At 36.3% G+C, this 24,477-nt stretch overlaps 1 protein-coding gene and 1 pseudogene across 9 annotated transcripts in view; one reads left to right on the forward strand and one right to left on the reverse strand.

Annotated features, from left to right (window-relative positions):
• LOC115068511 overlaps positions 1-10,736 on the forward strand; it is a 58,129-nt pseudogene extending 47,393 nt beyond the window's left edge.
• Nrg4 (neuregulin 4) overlaps positions 1-24,477 on the reverse strand; it is a 218,543-nt gene that overhangs the window by 77,317 nt on the left and 116,749 nt on the right. For all 9 annotated transcript variants that reach the window (XM_029558813.1, XM_029558820.1, XM_029558819.1 and 6 more), the window contains 2 exons: positions 23,445-23,510; positions 21,340-21,433 (listed from right to left, as the gene is read on the reverse strand). In XM_029558813.1, coding sequence (XP_029414673.1) covers positions 21,340-21,433; positions 23,445-23,454 — 104 coding nt within the window. In that variant the 5' untranslated portion in view covers positions 23,455-23,510. The remainder of the gene's footprint in view (positions 1-21,339; positions 21,434-23,444; positions 23,511-24,477) is intronic.

Raw genomic sequence — 24,477 nt, forward strand, 5'->3', positions numbered from 1 at the left:
CATTATGGATGGTGGTAATTTTTAAAAAATGTTTGGCTGTGACACATATTTGAAAATTAATAAATTTTTATTTTTGTGTATGTGTGTTTTGTCTGCATGTATGTAAGTGCAATTCCCACAGAGGCCAGAAGAGGACATCAGATCCCCTGGAACTAGAAATACAGACAGCTGTTAGCCACTATATGGGTGCTGAGTACAGAACCCAGGTTCTCTGCAAGAACAGCTAGTGCTCTTAACCACTGAGCCATTTCTCCAGCCCCGAACCTGGTAATTTTATACACTCTCTTGGGGAGCTGAGGCAGGAGGACTGCTATGAGTTTGAGGTTAACCTGGGTTACATAGTAAGTTCCAGGCGAGCCTGGGCTACAGTGTGAATTCCTGTTTCGAAAATATTATTGTAAGCTGGGCGTGGTGGCACATGCCTGTAGTCCCAGCACTTGGGAGGCAGAGGCAGGTGGATCTCTGTGAGTTCAAGGCCAGCCTGGTCTCCATAGTGAGTTCCAGGACAGCTTGGGCTACAGGGAGACCCTGTCTCAAAAAGACTAAAAAAAAAATATTATTGTAGTAAGAGACTATATTGTAGGGCAAGGGTCAGAAAAATGTAAAAAAGAAAGCAAATATTTTAGACACTGTGGGTCATATGGGTAGCAGTACTCAAACTTGTAGTAAAAGCAGATATAGATAGTATTTGAGTATATTTGTATTTATACAATTATTTGTAAACACTGAGATTTGAATTTCTTTTTTAAATTTTATTTATTATTTTATGTGTGTGAGTGTAGTGCCTACATGTAGGTAAGTGCACCAGTGTCGTGTAAATGCCTATGGAGAATGGGAGAGGTTGTTGGATCCCCTGGAACTGGAGTTACGGACAGTTGTTAGCTGCCATGTGGGTGCTGGGAATCGAACCCAGGTCCTCTGTGAGAAGAGTGTTCTTAACTGCTGAGCCATCTCTCCAGCCCCAAGATTTGAATTTCTTACAAACTGTCCATGTCACAAAATATTCTTTAAAAACACAAGTGTAGAACCTTTATTAACTAATGTCCTATAGTAATCGGTGATGGGAGAGTTTTGGTTCATGGGCTTGCTGATATTTGTTCTGTAAAATTTCAATCATCAATTTATCAGAGATTTTTTTTACATGCCAGCATAAGTTGTAATTTGATAAATATATTATGAATATTTAATAGAATATATATTCTAAGTTCTGTCAGTATTAATTGGGTCAAGGTGGTTGGTAGTAGTTCCCAGATATTCCGTGTCCTATCAACAACTGGGGGTTTTGAAATCTCCAATTAGTACATTTACCTATTTTTCCCTTTTTCAAATATCTCATGCATTTTCAAACTCTGTTGCCAGGCACATACACATTTATGATTATTATTATATTCAGTTTTACCTATTCTCCATGGCAATGATTAGGCCTGTCCATAGGCAAAAAGCCATAAAAATGGGAAACTCATTCAGTGATCATCCCTTTTTCCAAATGCCATTTCCTTTTCTATTGCTGTCCATTTTCAGGCCCTGTGGTGCCTTCAGACAGTGCTGTTGTATTTGCACAGTTTATCACCTTTATCTGTAAAGGACAGGGGGCATGTCTAATATGAGCTATGCTAGTCTTTTCTATATATGAGCTATTCTGTCATTTTCTAAAGTGAGTGGTTTAAATCAGAACATATACTGGTGACACTCAAGCATGAAAGGGCCATATGGAATTTAAAACAGATACACTTTCTCTAAGACCAAAGTAGAATAGTTTATTAGCAAGAATCATATTTATTAACAAGAGTAATATTCCTGAATGTAAAGATCTGGAAGAAGGACACTTAAAGGAAAATAAATCACACGATAATGTAGACTTAATATACTTCAAATGCACTCAGACTGAACATTAAGTATAACTGAGAAACTGATGTGATCTACAACACTTAGAACTAAATGAAATAAGATTATTTAATTCAAAATGAATTACAGCCAGGCGTGGTGGCGCACGCCTGTAGTCCCAGGCAGAGGCAGGCGGGTCTCTGTGAGATCTACATAGTGAGCCTGGTCTACATAGTGAGTTCCAGGACAGCTCAGGCTATAGGGAGACCCTGTCTCAAAAAGACAAAAAAACAATAACAACAACAATAAAAAGAATTACAAAGTTAATGAATCAGTGCTGAACAAAGCAAAGTTCCTTTGAATAATGGAGATTGGCTGGATATATATCAACACATACAAAGAAAGAGCGTGTCTACCTGAGAAGTTACTGGTTGGCAAGGGAACCCAGGTACAGGAAAGGTACAGAAGCAAATACCAGCAATGCCCACTGAAGCACTGTCAAGCAGAGGCAGGTGCAGCTGGAATGCTATTACAATCCTACATGAGATTTTTCCTCTCATGGAAATAAATGCATCCGAGTAGTTACAGATATACATTCAGATTCTATCCTTTTTCTTGTTTATTTTTTCCATATCACCTAGACAGCATTCTGATTGCAAATTTGGCTTCCTATTCATGTCTTTCCACAGGGAGAGAAAATGTCTGGCTCAGGAGTTGGAGAGAAGGCTCAGCGGTTTAAGAGTTCTTGCAGAGAGAGGACCCAGGTTTGGTTTCCAGGACCCACATGGTGACTCACAACCATCTTTCATCCTCAACAGGTACCAGACATGCATATGGTACATGTACATACATGCTGGCAAAACATTCATATACATAAATCATAAAATTTTTTAAAAATGGCTTGTTCACATGAATTATTGTCCATGTCAGTTTTATCAGTTATATCTCATTATAAATCAATAAATTAGCATGCTTGTTTTAGATACGAGTCTTGGTAAGCTGAAGGGATGCCTCAAACCATTATGACATCATGGTCACACAATATTCTGTAAGGCCATTTATTTCCTAGATATATTAATTTCATTGAGTAGTGAAAAACTTAACTACAAGAGTTTGAGGGCCATTTTCCATATCATTCAACAAATAAACTTTGTTAATGATCATGTGTGCTTACGACATAGATAAACAAGAATAAAGACACAATGCTAGCAAAAGAAAAATGAAAGTTAGGGAACTAAAAACAAAAAAGGAAAGAAAGTCTAGGGAACTAGATGCCAGCCCTCCCATATGAATCTCCCTAGATATGGCAAAGAAGAGAGTCATTCAGAAAACTGGAAATGTGCCAAATTCTTTTCTAACAACTTATTTTGACAGTGGCTATGATTTATTTAGATAATTTATCTACGTAGTGGCAGTACCAGATCTCGGTATGTTATGATATCTGCTTATAGTCTTGGTGGGAGTCAGATGAAATGGTTGCAATCAGAGTATGAAAATAAACAAGGTCTAAGTCAAACCTCAAAAAGTTTCCAGTGAAATGCATTATGGGAATTGCATAATGAGAATCCATAAATACCAGTATTACACATTTCCATTTGATCATCAGGATTACCGTTATATTTGGAATTTTCATTTAACACATATTGGTTGAGATAATTTGTAAAAAAGATGAGGTAGGTGTAAAACAGAGGAAACTAACAGCATTTTTAAGGATTTCCCCCCTCCATTTGAGTCTTTTCTTAATCTTATACTCTGTTAGACTAAAAAAGTTTGAGGTCCAGAAGAGCTAATTTGCCAACTTAATGGAAATAGGAAATATGTGAGCTACATAACAGTGAAAAGCATTTCAGTAACATCTTTATACAATATTACAAATTTTTGTGAGGTAATATACTAATTTCTTTTAATTCAAGAGAAATTTAAAGTTTTTGGTACCAATTCAGCTTCATGAATATTTAGAAACTATACTATTTCACAAAGATATTTGCGATGGTTAATCTTCATTGTCTACTTGACAGAATCACCATGGAAACACACTTCTGGGGATAGCTACACGTGTGTTTCCAGAAAGGTTTAACTGGAGAGAAAAGACCTACTATGAATGTGGGCTGGCACCTCTTATGGGCTGGGGCTACAGATGGAATGAAAAGGAGAAACCAAACACCAGCAATCATTTTGCTCTGCTTCCTACTTGGGGATATAATATGACCAGTTGCCTCAGGCTCCTGCTGCCAAACTGTAAACCAAACAAACCCTTCCTTAAGCTGCTTCTTGTCAGGTACAGAGTCACAGTAATAGGAAAAGCAACCAATACAATAGTTTACATAGTTTTTTCTTTTGTATTCTCTCAACTTTGTTTTCCTGGAATTAAGTGGCACTTTTTTTCTATTGGGCAGGGTATACTATAGGTTGAATCCTAGGACCTCAAGCATATAAAACATGGACTCTTCCCCTGAGCTATAGTCTACCATTGGACTGTCTTTTATTTTTTAATAAAATTTCTCATTTTTTTTCCATCTTGGCTTTTTTCCTCAACAATTTACTCAATAACATCTTTTTTAGTACTCACTAAAATCCCATACTAAATTCAATGATCTATACTAGATATCTATACTAGATGATAATATAATTCTAGATAATAATATCTATGCTAGATAATATCCATACTAGATAATAATATCTACACTAGATAGAGTAATTCAAAGACAAATAAGGTAATGCCCCTGTCCCAAGGTGCTAAGATTCTCAGGGAGCCTACACACAAGTCAGTAACTTATATCTGAGTAAAATGTGGGCATGTAAAATCAACAAAATTAACCTTAGCTGACATTGACGGCAACTGTCAATACTGATAGGTTAAAGCAACAAAAGTTTATTTCTTGCTATACTCTAATGTCCATTGCCAATCAGGCTACCTTGTCTATCTCCTAGTTCTGCTTCTGGGAAAGTATGGCTTCCAGGCCACCGAGGGAGGATAAATGAGGGTTAGAATGTTTCAGGGGGTGGCTTTCCAAGGCTAGATTTGGAAGTGGCTGGCATTCCTTTCGCTGATAGCCATTGTCCAGAATTCTATCAGATGGACCCAATCCAACTGCAAGCGAGATTGGGAAATGAGGAGGACCAGAGTGTCTATACAGGACACCAAGAGCCTCTACTACAGGGCATGAAACAGAGAATTATTCTCTTCATAAAAAATAGGAAACTTTGGGTGAGTTTCAGAACACTCTATTGACTTTACAAGATGAGAGATCCAACAATTAACAGAAAATTTTATAAACAATAAAAGAATTCAACAATGTAGCAGGGGTATTCCTCCCTTCCTTCCTTCCTCCTTCCTTCCTTCCTTCCTCCTTCCTTCCTTCTTCCTTCCTCATTCCTTCCTCCCTCCCTCCCTCCTTTTCTCCTACCTCCTTCCCTTCCCCTTTCCTTTTTGTGTCTCTCTGTCTGTCTCTCTAGTGTGTGGATGGTAGATTTTTATATAGAGCATTCTCATTAGAAGGTACTAGGAAGTCAGTCATTCAATATCTACTCTATACCTATTCTATATTATTGAAAAGAGCAAAACAAACAAAACAGATTCCTCTATGGAACTTACATCCTACCTCGGAGAGACATAAAGAATAAACATTACGTAGTATGTTAGTAGATAGAAGAGACTTGGAGAAACAAAGAGCAGGAGTATAAAAACGGGCTTCAGCTTTCACTGAGAGCTGACAATGAGGCTATAAAGGCTGTCCATGAAGACACCTTGAGGAAAGCACAGCATTGAAGGAAAGGCTGAGGCAATACCTTTAGTCAGGACCTCTCCCAGCACAGGGAACAACAGGGGGGCCAGTGTGGCTGAAGCAGATGAGTAAGAAGCCAACAGCAGGACATGAGGCCAGAACATAATAGAAGGCTACGGCAATAGGGTGTTATAGGTTGCTGACATTTATTTGGGTGAGAGGGAAAGACTCTGACAGGTCCTAAGCATAGGAATAATATACTTTATAAATTTATTAAAAATTATATCATAAACATACACTATATAGAATAAAACCCTTTCAGGAATGTGCAAAACATTTATGTCATGTTAAAGCATTCTTGAAATATATAAAAGAGAATCTGAACAAATGGAAATACATTTATCAATCTTGGATAAGATGCCTCAACATAATAAACAAATTTTCCTTAGTGAATTTAATGTAATTATAACAAAACAAAACCAAAAAATACATTTTTTTTTCCTTCTGGACAAACTAATTCTAGAGCTCACACAGAAAAATAAGAAAAGCAAGAACAGCCATGGACAGGGGACTTACTGTATACTGAACTCACTATAAAAATTCAGCACCAAAAAGAAATTGCTACTGGTACTGTCCTCATGGGGCTGGCATTCTAATGACAATTAAGATACACAAAGCAACAACGTTGAAGGGCTGAGCTGCTATTATGGTTTGTATCTGTTTCCTAAAAAATGCATGTTGAAACTTATCTCCACTGTGATGGCACTAAGAGATGGAAGATGGAAGTTTTCTCTATCCCTACGATTAGCTAGTTTAGGCCTTTGTTTGCCCTTCAGTTCTCTGTTGCTCCTTCTGTCAAGTGAGTGCACAGGAAGAAGGCCTTATCAGATACCAAATGCCAAGTCCTTGATCTTGGACTTAATAAGCTCTAAAACTGAAATGAATATATCTCTATGGTTTGTAAATTATCCAGTCTGATATATGGTGAGCAGGACAAACATAGAATGAAAGTAAATGTTTTAAAGAAGACAAAATTAGATTAGTATTCCACATAATATACAAAACCCAAATATTTAATTTAAAAAGGAAAGTACATGCTAAACAAACATGGGAAAATGTCTTACAACCTTAGACTAAGAAAGATTTCTAAGTATGACTCAAACTCTTAAGAGCTTTAAGAAATAATTGAGATATTTAACTTCAGTTAAAAAAAACAAAGCAAAAACTACTGCATGGAAAAATAAATATAATACATTAGATAAGAAAAAAAGAACAAATTTTCTGCAACTGATATTATGGAAAAAAAAACCCCAAAGTTCCCAATGGAAGTTCTGGGGGAAGAGGTATTAAAAATCCAATTATTAAAATAAACACATTATCAAAATAATTTGAATTACACAGAAACAATGAAATACAGTCAACTCTACTTAGAATAAGAAAGAACAAAAATTAAAAGAATTCTGAGATACTACTGGCAAAACTTTATGTTTCTCATTTTTTTGCCAGGGTATGCATGGAAAAACAGGTACACAGATTTTTGTTAGTAGAGTTCAACAAATAACTACCATATCAAAATCCTTATGGACAGCAACTTGGCAAGACATTAGAGTCATAGATGCATTTACCATTAACCCAGTGATCTCACTTCCAGAAATTTATTTTACAGGTATATAACTTTATACATGCGCCTGTTTACATACAAGGCTGCACTGCAGCACTATGTGCACAACAATGTGCATCAACAGGAGATGAAATAAACTGCGGAACATTCACACAAGTGGAATACCTTCCAATTGTAAGAAGAATTAGAGGCCAGGTACTGAGATGACAGGTCTATTTCTTGCAGTCTTGTGGCATTTGGGAGACAATGTGGTTGACCATGGTTAAGTGAAACTGTAGAATGTTAAACCACAGATAAGAGTGGACTACTGAACTAAAGATAAAGAGAATTCCATGAGGATAAAAAGATCAACTAAACAAGAGCTGATAGGAAGTCTAAACTTAGAAGCTGTGCATGGTGATGCACAACTGTAACGCCGGCACTCAGGTGGAGGTAGGAGGATCAGGGTTTCAGTGTCATTCTCTGCAATACAGTAAATTCAAGGCCAGCCTAGCTACATGAGACCCTGTTTCAAAACAATAACAAGTCTAAACTCAGGTACATGTAATAACACATATTCAAAAATATATAAAGTAGAGGCTGTGTTCAGTGGCTCAGGGTTTAAGAGCACTTGTTCTTCCAGAGGATCTGGGTTCAATTCCCAGCACCCATCTCATGGCTCTGTTGCCCACTTCTGGCCTTCACAGGCATTCCACACACATCAGTAAACAAACGGGCAATCAAATAAGAATAAATAAATTATTAAAAAATATGTGTAGTTGGGGCTCGAGAGATGGCTCAGCAGTTAAGAACACTGGTTGTTCTTGCAGAAGACCTGGGCACGAATCCCAGCACCCACACGGCAGCCAACAACTGTCTGTAACTCCAGTCCCAGGGGATCTGACAGCCTCTTCTGACCTCCGTGGGCATTGTATGACACAGGTGCACTTACCTACATGCAGGCAATACACGCATACACATAAATAAATAAAACTTAAAAATATGTATAGTAAAAACTGATAGAATAAAAGGAGAAATGAGCAATTCACAATCATCATTAATGATATTAACACTGAAACCTCAGTAAATGACAGAACAATTGGGAATAAAATCATAGAATAGTTGAGTAGTACTGTTTATCAATGTGACTTAATTGACACACAAATCACTCTTGTAAAATTGCACTTGCGGAAAAAAACAGCACTTGGGATAGCAATTAAAACAGATTACATAAAGGGCCATAAATAAAACATCAATAAATTTCAAAGGAATAAAACTGTACGGAATATATTCTCTAACTATAATGGAATTAAGCTTAATGATGAAAATATAACCAGAAAGCCCACAAATGTTTGAAAATTGGACAAAGTACTTTAATAAAATTAACAGATCAAAGAGGTTCCAAAAGAAAATAAACATTTGAATTAAGTAAAATGAGAATATGACACACCAAAATAGTAGGTTATAATTAAATCTGCCTCAGAGAGAACTTTCTACCTTTAAAATCTTATGATAAAATAGATAAAAGGCTGAACATAGATGAGCTTAAGAAATTAAAGATGAAGAGTGAAGCCCAAAGAATGCTAAATAGAGTGTTAAACTGATTCCTAATGACTTATTGTTATACCCATAGATTAATGCATCTCTCAATTCTCACCAATAACTTTTGGCAAGGCACCAAGACCATTTAATGGGGAAAAGATAATCTTTTTAACAAATGGTGATTGGAAAATGGAATAAAGTTGGAAACTTACCTAACTCTAAACATAAAAATTAACTGAAAACTGATTAAAGCCATAAAACTATGAACTCGTGGAATAAAACAAAAACAAAACTTTCATAACAGTGGATTTTTTATTAGATGACACCAAATGAATGTACAACAAAATAAAAATTAAACAACTGAAATTCATCAAAATTTGAAGCTTTTGTATATAAAAAGACACTATCAAAACAGCAAAAAAGCAACTCACAAATGGGAGAAAATTGCTGGATGTGGTAGTGCACGGTCATAATCCCAGCAACTCTGGAGGAGGAGGCAGGCGGATCTCTGTGACTTTGAGGCTTGATTGCTCTATATGGTGAATTCTAGGCTAGCCAGGGCTACATAGTGAGACTATGTCTAAAAACAAAAAAAGAAACTAAAGAGTCCCAAAAAGAAATGGGAGAAAATATTTGTGGGTAATGTATCTGATAAGGAATTAATATCCAAAGTGGATAGTAAACTCTTAAAACTCACAACCAATAACAACAAGAAAAACCTCCCTACTTCCGTCAAATGAAAAGATTCTAACAGACATTGCTCCACAAGTGCACGGGCACGCAACACTAATCACTCAGAAATTCCATTCATAACCACAATGAGATACACCCACACCCAGTAGAAGGGCTGTTATTAAAACAGAGTAGGGGAAAGAAGGAGCGGAAGAGAAGGAGGTACAGACTGGGGGAGATCCCTGACGTTCAGCCAGGACAGCCTGCCCAGCGCCCTTGCTCTCGGAGGCCCGTGCGGCTCCACTGGCTGCCCTCTTTGCCGCTGCCCCACGGGCTCCACCCATGTTCGTGTCTGTGCCCCAAGAAACATTTTAAAAAAGAAAATCTAATGTCGAAGAAGAAAGTACATCCCAGATTCAAAGACCAGTTTTGCACAAGCCTGCAAAAAAGGTGAAAGTGAAGAAACTCTGATAGGGGCCAAAAGGCTGGCAAACAGGGAAAGTGCTTTATTAGCAAGTGCTGATTTGGAAGAAGAAATTCGTCAGGAACAAGGACAGAAAAGGAAGAACTCTCAGTCTAGTGTTAAAGCAGCAGGTGCAGAAGCACTAGATGATGTTGATCTGAGTCTTGATGTGGGTCAAAGAAAGAAAATGCAACTCAACCTGAAAGAAGAGAGGTTGAGGAACAAGAGGACTGTACTTGTTGGCAACTTGCCTGTCACATGCAATAAAGAAGATGCCAGCAGAGGGAACTCTGTCCAAAAAGTTGGCTGCAATAAAACGTAAATTTCATCCTGCTCAGAAAATTATCAATGCAAACGTTGTGTTTAAAGAAGAGAGTGTTGCTGCTGAAGCACTGGGAAGAAATGGAGCCCAAATTGCAGAAGGATTTTGAATTCAAGTTGACCTTGCATCTGAGACCTCTTCTCGGGACAAGAGATCACTATTTGTGCCGAATCTTCCTTACAAAGTGGAAGAATCTGCCCTGGAGGAACACTTTCTGGACTGTGGCAGCACTGTGGCAGGATTGTGAGGATTGTGAGAGATCCACTTACAGGAGTTGGCAGAGGGTTTGCCTATGTGCTCTTTGAGAACACAGATGCTGTTCATCTTGCTTTGAAAATAAATAATTCCGAGCTAATGGGAAGAAAACTGAGAGTCATGTGTTCTGTTAATAAAGAAAAGTTAAAACGACAGAACTCAAATCCCGTCTTGAAGAAGGCCAGTAAACCTAAGCAGGGACTTCAGTTTGCTTCCAGCAATGCAGGAAATTCCAAAAGTGCATTTATTGGAGAAAAGGCAGTCCTTGTTAAAAAGAAGAAAGGACAGAAGAAGAATGTTTGAGCGAAGAAATTAAGAAAGCAGAAGCAGTGAAGAAAGCGGCCCCACCTCTAGTGAGTCCTGGACTGAGGTCTGGGCTTTCTATGGATTGTGTATGTGAATGTGGAGACATCCCCAATCTTACTCACATTGTAAGGCTTCTTTGAAGGATTGAAGTAGATGTAAAGATAAACAATAAACATCAATACCGGCTGTACTTTGACCAGGTGTTCAAAAGGATAATGATTACAGATGTAGTCATGGGCCCTAAGAAAGACCTGAGAACGCCTTATGATACACACTCTTTTCTTTCCTTTCATTTTCTTTCTATTGCACTTGTAATAAGTAGACTTCTGGGTTTCTGTATTTTACCATCATCCTAATCATAACTAACCAGTAAGTACATTCAGTAAAATGTGATTCTGATCTGTTATACATAACCAGTAAGTAGACTGGTTATTGATGTCTTTGATAAACTAGTTATAAAGCCAATTTCATATGAAAAATACTTTCCAAGTAAAATGTGATCATTAAATTAGTGTCAGAATAAAATATCCTTTCCTGTAAGTTTAAAGGCAGTGTTTCACAATGAAATTTACCAATTAAATCACAAAATACAAATTTGAACAAAGGGAGAGAATACTGTTACATTCCCTGGGGCTGAGCCTGGTTATAGCTACTGACACTGATCTAACAAATGAGTTTGTGTCCAGGATGGAGAACTGGAGGGAGCAGGTAAACCAGGGTGGCTGACCTAGGCAGGCAGAGTCTGTAGTGAACATGCATCATGTCACCAAGGTGGGTCAGAGGGTGAGGTGAGTTTTCAGGAATTGCTCTGAATATCCTATCTTTGGGAAGTAGCATGTACAAAACCTAATGGGGGGCTGGGCTCGGTAGTGCAGGCCTTTAATCACAGTACCCAAGAAGCAGAGACAGGCGGATCTCTGATTTCGAGGCCAGCCTCATTTTCATATCAAGTTCTAGGCCAGCCAAGGCTATACAGTGAGACACTGTCTCAAAATCAACAAAAAAAGCCTAGTAGGACTTAAAAATATTCACTCATGGGGCTGGAGAGATGGCTCAGTGGTTAAGAGCTCTGGCTGCTCTTACAGAGGATCCAGGTTTGAGTCCCAGCACCCACATGGAGACTAACAGCTATCTATAACGCCAGTTCCATGGGTTCTGATGCCTTTTTCTGAACTTCATGGGCATTGTATGACACTGGTGCACTACCTACATGCAAGAAATATACTCATGGGGCTGGAGAGATGGCTCAGCAGTTAAGAACACTGACTGTTCTTGCAGAAGACCCAGGTTCGAATCCCAGCACCCACATGGCAGCTAACAACTGTCTGTAACTCCAGTTCCAGGGGATCCAACAGTCTCTTCTGTCCTTCGAGGGCATTGCACGACACGGGTGCACTTACATACATGCAGGCAATACATGCATACACATAAAATAAAAATAATAAAATATTTTTTTAAAAAAAAGAAATACGGGGCTGAAGAGATGGTGCAGCGGTTAAGAGCTGACTGCTCTTGCAGAGGACCTGGATTCGAGTCCCAGCACCCACATGGTGGCTATGAACCATCCTTAACTCCAGTTCCAGGGGAATCCGACACCTTCTTCTGACCTCCGTGGCAGTGCATGACACGGGTGTACTCACATACATGCAGGCAATACACTCATACACATAAAATAAAAATAATAAATATTTTTAAAAAGAAATACACTCACACATAAAAATGAAATATTAAAAAATATATATGGCTCTGTGGAAAGCATAAAAAAATTTCTGGAGCTGGACAGATGGTTCAGCAGTTAAGAACACTTATTCTTCCAGCGAACCCAGGTTTGAATCCCAGCACTCACATGGTGGCTAACAACCTTCTGTAACTCTAGCTCCAGGGGATATGACACTCTCTTCTGGCCTCTGAGGATCATTGCATGCACTGCCTGTAGTGAGTGCACTTATATGCATGTAGACAAAACACTCAAACACATAAAAGTAATAAGATATTTTAAATAATAAAAAAAGAAAATCCATTTTCTTGTACCCAGAGACTGGGTATTTTATGCTTAATATCCCTTACAGTATGTAGAACCTTATTTTTCACAATTAAGGTTCAAAAAAATGTTACCTAGTCATTCTTGCATTTTTGCATAAATTATAGAAAGATGCAACATTAGATTGTCCATATGTAATCTGTGTGCATAGTTTTATGGCCTGTAAGTGGGCAGCTTAAAGCAAAGGAGATAAGAATTATATATAAATATTTAACTTTATTATTGTATGTGTATATATGTGCATATCAGTGTACACATGGAGGTCAGAGGATAGCTTTGTAAAGTCAGTTCTCTCTGACTACCTTTATGTGGTTCTAGATATTGAACTGAGGACTTTAGGTTTGCACGGCCATCTCACTTGCCCCAAATTCTTTGACAATTGTTACTGTAAAATAGAAATTTCTACTTTCATAAGCAGAATATATGTGGTACTATTATAGTTCAAAAAGTGAAAAAACTAATGTGTATTTTGTAGAAACATTTCCCAAGATGCTTTGTATAATTCTGTTACCTGGAAAAATACTGGTTTTGTAATGTCTGATAAAATAGTTCTAAACACAGACACATATGTGTGTGGTCAACTGTGGTTAGAAGTTGGCTTTCAGTTATTTTAATAAAAATATTGGGTAGTTTTGATTTAAAAAAAACCACAGTGTTGGCAAGATTGGAGGGGTTGGAGCCCTTGTCCACTATTAGAGGGAATACAGTGGTATCCTCTAGAGATAACAGTCAATTCTTCATCAAATTAAATATAGAATTACCTTATGAGTTAGGAATTCCAAGGTATATACCCCAAACACTTGAAAGCAAGATATCACAGAAATATCTGAATACCCAAGTGCATTATTCCTAATAGTAAAAATACTGAAGCAGACCAAGTGTCCACCTTCAGATGCATGGAAAAGCATGTGTCATAGACATACAATGAAATATTGTTCAGCCCTGAATAGAAATTCTGGCAAATGCTATAACATGAATTAATCTTGAGGGCATTATGCCAAATGAAGTAAGCTAGTTACAAAGTTACACTGTGTGATCTGACTAATGTGAGATCCTTAGAGCAGTCATCATAGGAGCACAAAGAACAGTTGCTGCCAGGGGATGGGTGGAGGGAAGAACAGGGAGTTCTTGTTTAATCCAAGTTCCAATTTCATAAGACAAACAGATAGATGGGTAGTGATGGTGACTGCAGAATATCAAGTGTATTTAATACCACTGGCCTGTACATTTAAAAATGGTTTAAACAATAAATTCTATGTTATGCATATTTTGGCACAAAAATTGGAAAAATCATTAACATACATGCCTAGAAAAGTTTCCCAAATCTTTAGGAAATAAAGATCACATTTCAGAATAATATGAGTCAATTAAAATTCAAAAGAGAAGTTGGAACTAGAACAAAGTGAAAATGAAAGCACATCATTCCAATTACAGGAAGCAAATAAACAGTGTCTTAGGACAAAATAATAGCACTAAATACTAATTTAAAAAAGAAAGGGGTTCTCAAATCAATGGTGTAAGCTTTTACTTTAAAATAACTTGAATAAAAGGGTAAATTAGATCCAACTCTATATAACAAAGGACATAAAGATCAATAATCAATGAAAAAGAAGAAAGAAATTATCAGTAGCTCTTTCTCACCCCTCCCCTCCTCCCATGGTTCCTTTCTACTTTCCTGGTTTCAGTGGTTACTCCAGGTTATATACTCTAATGGACAGATACAGAGATAGAACACAAGAGAGAACATGTGGTGTTTGTCTTGCTGGGTTTGGGTTATGTCACTCAGTATTGTGTTTCCCATTTCATAATTTCATTTTTCTTTACAACTGAAGAGAATTCCATTGTGTGTGTGTGTATTACATTTTCATTTTCTATTTATCAGTTGAAGAACATTTAGGTTGTTTCCTAGCTATTTTGAAAAAAGCAGCAATGAATATGGCTGAGCAAGTATCCCTAGTAGGAGATCGAGTCCTTTGGGTAGATGCTGAGGAGTAGTACAGCTGGGTCATATGGTAGATACACCTTTAGCTTTTTGAGAAATGATGTACATACAGTGCTCATGTTTAAAATTCTCTCTATATATTTATATGCATATTAAATACATATATGAAAAATATCAATGAACCAAAGCTCGCTCTTTCAGATCAATAAAACATCATGAACCTCTAGCAAAACTGATAAGGAAAATAGAAAATATAAATACCAAACACAGAAATAAGAGAAGGGACATCATTGCAGATTCTACCAGTTAATGAGAAAGTGCATCAATTATGAGTTTATTTCATTTCAGCTACAAAATCATTCTTCTTTGCTCTCCTTTGCCTGATGGCACAATTTTAGGCTTTGTCTAAATAGCAAATAGTAAATAGCATTGGATATTTTCAATGGATTTTTCTGAAAATCTCATGAAAAATTAGGTATCTCAGCCTTTAATGAAAAATGAAAGGGCTTAGCTTCTGGGCTCTGGTACATTATTTGGCTCCTATAGTGTGGCAGTCAGCAGTAGATGTATAGGGACAGCAACTGGAACAAACCCTCCAGTGTGGCTAAGAAGAGGCTTCACAACAGGGATTTCTCCAATAAGCTTTTCTGTCTACTTGGAATAGTTTTTCACTCATGAACTCTGGTCCAATTCACCTCAGCAAACTGTTTCTCTAGCCAATAAGCCAGTCTCATGCTGACAAAGCCTAACACTCCATATGGTGGGGAAGTTTGTTTCTTACTTGAATCTACTCTCAGATTATGGGTGGTTGCTCTCTTCATCTATCATTCCTGCCTCCTTTGGGTTTTACAAGAACCAATTCCCTTTTATAAATGTAATGATTTGCTTATATTATACTAAATATTTCTCATTCAAATATTCCCCATTCTTGACAGGAACTGACTAACAGAATTGTTCCTATGAGTGATATAAGGAAACAGACCCTTCTGATGGTTTGACAGTTGAATGTGTCTCCCAAAGGCTCACATACTGGAGGCCTAGTGCTTAGTATTGGGGTGCAGAGTGCCAGTACAGAATATTTAACAGGTGGGACCTAGCAGAAGTAGTTGGGCCATTGGAAGTGCTGTCCTCAGAAGAAATTATTACTAAGTCTTGTGGAGTGAGTTTTTGTGAAAGTGAGTTGTTCTGAAAGAACAAGACTCCCATCTGGCCATTTTGGGCTCATCATTTCACTGAGCCAAAAGGAAAGGGTCACACTGTTTACATGGTTGATCCCAGTGGCAACTGACAACTCTCTAGGCCAATCTACCATGACTTAGAAGTGAACTGAGCAAAATCACCATGCATAAGGTCAAAATGGAAATGATTTTGTTTCTAATGTACTAGCAGCCTTCAGAAAATGAAATCTTAAAAAAAGAGAAAACAAGCAAACAAAAAATGAAATTTTAAGCTGGACATGGTGGCGCATGCCTTTAGTCCCAGCACTGGGACTCTGTGAGTTCAAAGCCAGCCTGGTCTACATAGTGAGCTCCAGGCCAGCTGGGGCTACAGGGAGACCCTGTCTCAAAAAAAGACCAAAAAAAAAAAAAAAAAAAAGGAAAATTTTAAGTGCCATTTAACTACCAACCCAAAGTATTAAAACACCTATTTTAATAACAAAGAATTTTATGTAACAATACCATACTAGAATACAAAACAGATATTACTGAAAGAAATTAATCAGGATTTATAACATGTTCAGAGATTAGAAGTCTTCAACTTTATTAAGATGTCAATTTTCCCCATATATGATCTAAAGAATCAATCCCAATTAAAATCCAAAGGAATATAATCTTCAAAAGCTTTAAATTACTTTCATAGTTCTCACACATAAAGTCTAACACACAATAAAAATGGCTATAAGAATGCTCCAGATAATCCAATCAAAACCAGTAAGTGTTTTTTGTTTTTTTTTTATAGAAACAGAAAAACCCATCTTAAGATTCAAATGGACTTTTAAGGTACACTAATTAGCCAAAACATTCTTGAAAAAGAAAACTGGACAACTCTTATTTCCTGAATTTAAAATATTAAAATAGGAGCTGGAGAGATGGCTCAGCAGTTAAGAGCATTGTCTGCTCTTGCAGAGGATCTAGGTTCAAATCCCAGCACCCACATCGCAGCTAACAACCATCCATAATTCCGGTTTCAGGGGATCCAACGACCTCTTCTGACCTCCAAGGGCAGTACATGACATGGGTGCACTTACATACGTGCAGGTAATACACTCATACACATAAAAAATAATAAAAATTTTTAAAAATTAAAATACTGTGATAAGAGGTTGGCAAGGTAGCTCAGGGGCTAAGGGTGCTTTCTACCAAGTTTGATGACCCTGAGTTTGGTCCCTGGAGCCCACATGGTGGAAAGAGAAAGCTGATACCCACAAGTTGTTCTTTATCTCCATATGTGTGCCTGTGACATGCACCTCCCCAGTAAATAAATATAAAAAGAATAAAACATTATGATAAAGGTGCAAGTGCAGACTATGAACTAGTGGAGCAGAACACACAAAATAAACTCTTACATATGTAATCAAGTTATCAAGACCATTCAATGAGGAAAGGACAGGTTTTCACCAGATGGGGCTAGGAAAACTGGACAGTTACATTAAAAAAAAAAACACCTTATCTCACACAAAACATAAAAATTAACTCAAAATAAATCAAAGACCTAAGCATAAGATATAAAAATTTCAGAAGAAAACCAGGGAAAACTTCACTTCATGATACGGAGTTTGGCAATAATTCTTAGATATAACAATAAGAAAAAAAAGTTGTGATGTAATGAAAATTAAAACCTGGGGCTGGAGAGATGGCTCAGTAGTTAAGAGCACTGGCTGCTTTTGCAGAGGATCCAGGTTCAGTTCCCAGTATCCACATGGCAGCTAACAACCATTTGTAACTCTAGTTCCAGGGGATCTGACACCCTCTTCGAGTCTGGCAAGCATTGCATACATGTGGTGCACTTACATACATGCAGGCAAAACATTCATACATGTAAAACAAAACTAAATAAATAAAAATTTAAAAAATTAAAACCTTTTGTATTGTCAGCCCTCATGCCAGTGTAATACTGGTCTGGCAGAGCCAAAAGAGACTAAATCTGCCTAGTTAGGACACAGAAAAGGAGGCAAATTAGTTTACTTCATGGACAAATGACAAATATTTCTGGCATGGGAAACAAGTATGTACTAAAGCATGGAGTCAGACTCAGCATGTTTGAGAAACTGCACATAGTTCAGGATCCTAGAACTCAAGGTACATATGAGGCTGGGCATGGTGGCACACTTCTGTAATCCCAGCACCCAGGAGACTGAGGTAGGTAAATTTCTGCAAGTTTGAGGCTAGCATAGGTAGCATATCAAGTTCCAGGTCAGCCTGGACTAGTGTGAGACCTTGTTACAAAATGAAACAAAACAAAACAATACAAAACATACAGAAAAGAACAAAGTGAATTTTAAAAGCACAGTAAAGTAGAAATCATAAAACGAAATGGTTAAAAATTGCTTGAAAAATTCCAGTAATAAAACAAAATTTCATTAATTCTGATTAAAAGAAAAAATTATCAGACTAGATAGTTGTTGTTTTTTTTTTTGTTTTTTTTTTTTTTTTTTGTCTTTTTGAGACAGGGTCTCCTTGTAGCTCCAGCTGTCCTGGAACTCACTATGTGGACCAGGCTGGCCTCGAACTCACAAAGACCCGCCTGCCAGACTAGAGAGTTTTAAGAGGTTACTTGGAAGATAGAAAGCATTATGAGGCTCAAGGAAGGTTGCTACACAATTATAAAAGGGAAAATTTTACCAGAATACAGCCAATTGTAAATTTATATGGGCTTAAAAATATTGTTTCAAAGTATTTTAAGCAAAAGTTAACAGAAACTATGTTTAAGACCCCAAATCACAGACCTTTAAGCAAGGCCTTTCAGCATATCTCTTCAATTATTGACAAATTAACATACAATCCTGTATTATTCATTAAAGAACCCACATTTCTCTCTAGTACAAGTAGATCATTTCAAATTCTGCCCATTTCAAAGCAAATTTTAACAAACGCTGAAGACTTTTTGTTTGTTTTTTGAGACAGTCTCACACTGTCACCTATGCTGGTCATGAATCTGCTACAGTCCCCTGCCTTAGCCTCCTGAGTAGTGAGATTATATGTGTGAGCTACCATGCCCAGGTAACACTGAAGAATTAATAGCAATTTCTCAATTAAAAATATTAGCTTATAACTCAGTGAGTTAAATGATCAACTAAATAAATTATAAGAGAAAAAAAATCAAAATATGTTCCGAGAAACTTAAATGAAGGAAAAAATAAAGAGGGGGAAAGTTCCCACTTAATGTATGCATGGTGAGACATATCACATTTATAAAAAATACTTGGATATTTCACCACTGTAGTACTTCTATTTTTTTTTGTGAATTTAGTTACCCATTTCACCAAAGTATACTTATCACTGATTCAGACATGAAATTATTTGCAAACATTCACTATCCATTCACTCAATAATTACATTGCTGTTTACTATAGGGCAGGCACATTTATGGGCAGTGAGACAGAATGGGGCTGTTTACATTCTATTAAGAGTGCCAGTATACAAAGCAATCACGTTCACACATTTCTACAGAAATCCATAGGAGGAAAAGGTTTGTTCTGAGCTGTGATGGGATGAGAAATTAGGGAGGAAGAAGCCTTGAACTGTAAGTAAGATTTGAGTAAGCCCACATACAAAGAGAGGGCAAGATCAGCTACAAATTCAAGGCAAGCAACATAATACAAAGTATATGTAACAAAAAAAGTTCTTCTCAGTAGAGCTCAGAGCAAGGAAGAGGTAAAGGCCACAAAGGTGGTTTATCACCAAACTGTAAATGGCTCTAGAAGCCAGGCAGAGAGGGGAGATTTTACATAGGCAGTAGATATGTAGGTGCAGGATCTGTTGTTGAATTTTGTTTTGTTTTAGCAGGAATGGGGATCCAGGAATTTGGTTTAGGGACTATTTCTGTTAGACAAACCTGGGGTCAGGAAAGTTTGAGCTAGTAGGACAAGACTAACAGCAGAAAGCACTGGCGAGATGAAAGACAGATGGCAAAGAAGAAATCTAATCTGACAGCTGGATGAGCCAGCAATAACAGTCAAAGGTGAATCTGGGTTTCTAGGTGACAAGATAGCTGGGATGCCACTAATAGGTATAAGGGAATTCAGGGAATAGTATGGAATAGGGTGGAAATGAATTTGTCAACCTTGGATATGGCTATTACAGCCTACAGTGAGGGCTATATTAGAAGTGCAGTCCTAAGGTCCTTGGAAAGCAATTATTTTCTTTATAAGATAATACATGATTTAGAATATATCGGCCATTCAGCTCTCCTTTGCTCTCAGTCCCCTCTGTCCTTCCCATCCCACTCAGCTCTGATTCCTTTCTCTTCAGGGTTCATTCCTGCCTCTAGGTCACATAGTTCATTTCAGATGGTGCCAATGCTACTAACCTCTTAAGCTGTGCAGTATGATGACCTGTTTTCATCCTCTATCCATCACAAACCCACAGAGCATGGTGTCAATTACTCATTAATTACTGCTCAAAGTTGGAAAGTAGGAAGAAATTAGATATATTCTCAAAAACCTAGTATAGATTACCAGCAAAATTGTCTGTTCTCTTTCACTGCAGGTACATTTTTGAAAACAAACTAAAAATACATTTATCCAAGGTACAAAAGCAGCATGGCAACCAAACCTGCTCATCTTAATGAGTCTCCAAGTCCTTGTATTCTTAGTGCTATCTTTCAACTTAATCAGTGCAGACAGCTTGATGGTTCAAATACTCTGATCACAGTGGAATTAAATTATATATAAAGTAATTAAAAACAATCACAAAGTAAAAATACTCACAGGTTAAAGAAAAAGTCATAATGGAAATTTTCAACTCAGAACTGAATAACAAATTAGAATGTTCAGGATGACGTTGCAATGCATTTTAAATCTCTTTAAAAATAAGTATTATCTATTAGAAGAAAAGGCTAAAGACCAGTTATCCTGTATTTAAGTATTCTAAAATCAAAACAAAATGTCGTTTTAGGTTTTTTTATACTAGTGATTTCTCTAGCTATTTGCCCTGAACACAGACTGTTTACCCTAAATTGCTAAAATTCAGAGGGTTCACTAAAGTGAATTCTTTTTTTAGAATCTGTCTAGGCTAGTAACTATCAATGCCAATTTAAAACTGAACACCATGATGAGATGTTTGCTACTTTGTTTTGGTTTATTTATTTATTTATTTTTATTTTTATTTTTTGGTCTTTTTGAAACAGGGTCAGTCTCCCTGTAGCCCTAGCTGTCCTGGAACTCACTATGTAGACCAGGCTGGCCTTGAACTCACAGAGATCTGCCTGCCTCTGCCTACTGAGTGCTGGGATCAAAGGCGTGCGCCACCATGCCTGGCTTATTTTGGTTTATTTTTTATGTAATTTTGCCCTACATAAAGAGGATATGAATAATATTTTTATACCTTTTCATTTTATGCTTTTTACTTAAAAAAATCCCTCCTCAAAGAAGTTAGAAAATGACAAAAAAATGAAATTACCCTCTCCCCCCAGTCCATTCCACTCACCTACAAAATGGGCTGGGAACAGTAGGTACCACATAACAAATCCCCCCATTCAGGCAAAATGACCTGTGACTGGGACCACAGGGCTCTTCGTGATCTAAAACACACACGCATATGGAATAGAGAAAGGCAATTAAAGTTGTTCTGATGCAGTTGGGAACTGGAATAACTAATCTTAGAATGAATTAGCATTTCCAAAAAGTAGAATGAAAAATCTTTTTCTCAAAATGAAATAATTTTATTCCTTTATTCATATATAAGGATGTCTATCCCTTTGAAAGAAAAAATATTTTTTCCTAAAAATATGGCTATTGACAATAACAAAATTAGAAGCTACGTAACTATAGAATAAGAGACCTTTACATAGTTACATTAAAACAGTGATCAGGATCTGAAAATCAGTAGAGATTCTGTAGTACCCACACATTTCAAGTCCAAATGCTGTATTTAGATTCTTACTTTGCTATTTAGGTCTCAAATATATTAAAATCTGAGATTTTACTGAGAAAAAGAAGATAATTGATTAGATATTGATTTCCAAAAATCTTTACATATCAATGTTAAAAACCAAGGGACATCAGGGCACAAAAACTTGACTTGATAGGCCTTAATATATGACAAAATGAATGAAATCTGGTGGTGGTGAGGTAATGAGGGGGAGGGGGTCTAAATATGATTAAGATATATTGTATGAAATGCACAAAAACTCAATAAAAATGTACATTGAGAATTAAGCAAAAACTAAAGACAACATAATTTCATAAGGCTTGATTTGCAAGAGGATTTTGGGTTAGAGCTAATAAGTATAAAGATTATTGAAAGTCTAAGCAAAACTGAACACTTGATTTGTTGCTTAATATGCAGCCTAAATGCTCAGAATATTAGGGAAAGGATCCTTCACTTGTCTCTTGCTTCCTCTTTCCCTCTTCTTTCTCCATCTTTGCCTTTTTCTTTCATCACTCTGTAATCTTCATCTGCTGCCTTTCCTTTCTCCTCTAGTATCTCTGCTTCCTTTCAGATTTACACCCCCAACCCCATGTATTTTCAGTGCTGTTACCAAAGTCATTGTTTTACAAAATAATCACTGTAGTCAAATTCATTGAGTCATTATACTATTGTTTATGATGAGAAAATTAAGAATTTTGTCTTTTGGTCTTACAGGGACTATTATATTACTTTAAATTACATGTTAAGTTCTTGATTATTTCTAAAACATGATCTAGAATCATTTAATGTGAAGAAGAAATAGTGTTCCTTCCATTTGGCATTAAAAAATAGTATACCAATTTAAAAAACCTTGTTAGTATTTTTGCCACTAAAATATCAATACCTATATTAGAATATAATTGCTGTGAGCTTGACATAACTACTATGAGCTGAATTAAGCTTTCTTTTTACTTTAGAATTGTGAAAATTTTGTTTTAGAATCACATTATAACTATGAAAGTATAAAAATACAAAGAGAAAAACCCAGAACTACAAAGAATATGTGTGGTAAAAAAAAAAAAAAGAGGAAAGTAAACTGGCCTAAAAACTGGCCTAAACTAGTCCTTTTAGATTCCCTTTTCCTTTTTATACAATGCCATGTTTCTTAATAATGAAACTTCTAATATTATATAATATTTCAGGAGTAATTTGGCTAACAATAAAGTATCAGTCACTATTACACCAGAACCATGAAAGGTAACACGTATTCTAAATTGGTAATAGAATGTGACTATCACCCCTGAAATTAATGCCTTTGTTTTTTAACTGAATTATCACAAGACATATCTCAACATTTGGTGTTTTATTAGTAAAGAAAACTCATCTAACCTGACTATCTCTGAATCTGTATTTTTATTCTCATTGTGAGTTCATTCACTTCTTATTTGAGAAGTTGGTATTAGATAGAAAGGTGAATTTGTCACTTTGTAAAAAAAAAGACAATAAAACATGTAAGCTAAAAAAAATGAAATAGTTTTATGCTATAAAGGTCTTTCAAAACCAAAATAATATTTTGAAAGACTTTACATAGGGAACAATATAGACTTATACTAACATATACTTACTGTTTTATTGCTAAATAAAAACACACATAGACAAAATATGAACTTATAAGAAATTACCTGTTGGCATCTTAATTTTTAAATAGTTTCATTCTTGGTGAAAGGATTAGGGTTGAACAACAGCACCTAAAATAGTTTAAAATTAATAATTTAGGGGAAATTATCTTCTTTGGGGGGGCATTATAAATTGTCACATGTTCTACCAGCAATACTCTCAAAGGTTGAATATAAAGCATTCATATGCTAGTGACAAAATTAGAGCATTTATTTTTATATATTATATAGCAATAAAAATGTGGATAAAACAAAAAAGGTCAACATTAAAAAGAATACATGTATTAAATATAAATCATTGCCTAAACAAAAATTATTTCTGCAAAAACCTGGAAAATTTGCTTCTAATAAACACTTTGATATAAAAATGTACCATATGAGAATGTACATGGAAAGTAAGAGACAGCATATTAAATTAAATGATCTGAAGTGACTTCACTTTTCCATGAAATCTACTTTTCCATGAAATCTATTAGTATTCTAATCTCTAAGCAGAATCTATAACTTCCCAGTTTTTCAATTTGTTGAAAATGGTCAAACAAAAAAAATCTTAGAGCACTTAAAATTGTGTATGTCTATAGAATCTTTAAAACTTTTATAAAAGCACTTCCATGTTTACTACAGATTACATACTGCACCTATTAATGTACACATGCCCGTTCTTAAAAAAATGGCATTGGTAAGGCAAAGTAGTTAAGGAGACAGGCTTATGCGTGAATTTTTTGCATTAACAGAAACAAGGGCATTAAAACACATATTTGAGGAACTGAAGCACTTGTACTTACACTCTAATTACAAGCTCTCAATTCTGTTTTATAAAGGTGTTGGCGAACTCCTGACTTAAGCACAGAGACTGCAACAGAAATCTTACTCTACAACTTCCTATTAACACAGGTGTATTATCAAGGTCTTCTCCCAAAGTCAAGTACTTTTTTTACAGACAAGTAGAGGAGAAAGAGGGAGAGAGAGAGAGAGAGAGAGAGAGAGAGAGAGAGAGAGAGAAAGAGAAAGAGAGAGAGAAAACAAGAAAACATACACA

The sequence above is a fragment of the Nannospalax galili genome, unplaced genomic scaffold (assembly GCF_000622305.1).
Source record: "Nannospalax galili isolate Female #2095 unplaced genomic scaffold, S.galili_v1.0 scaffold28, whole genome shotgun sequence".
NCBI lineage: Eukaryota > Metazoa > Chordata > Mammalia > Rodentia > Spalacidae > Nannospalax > Nannospalax galili.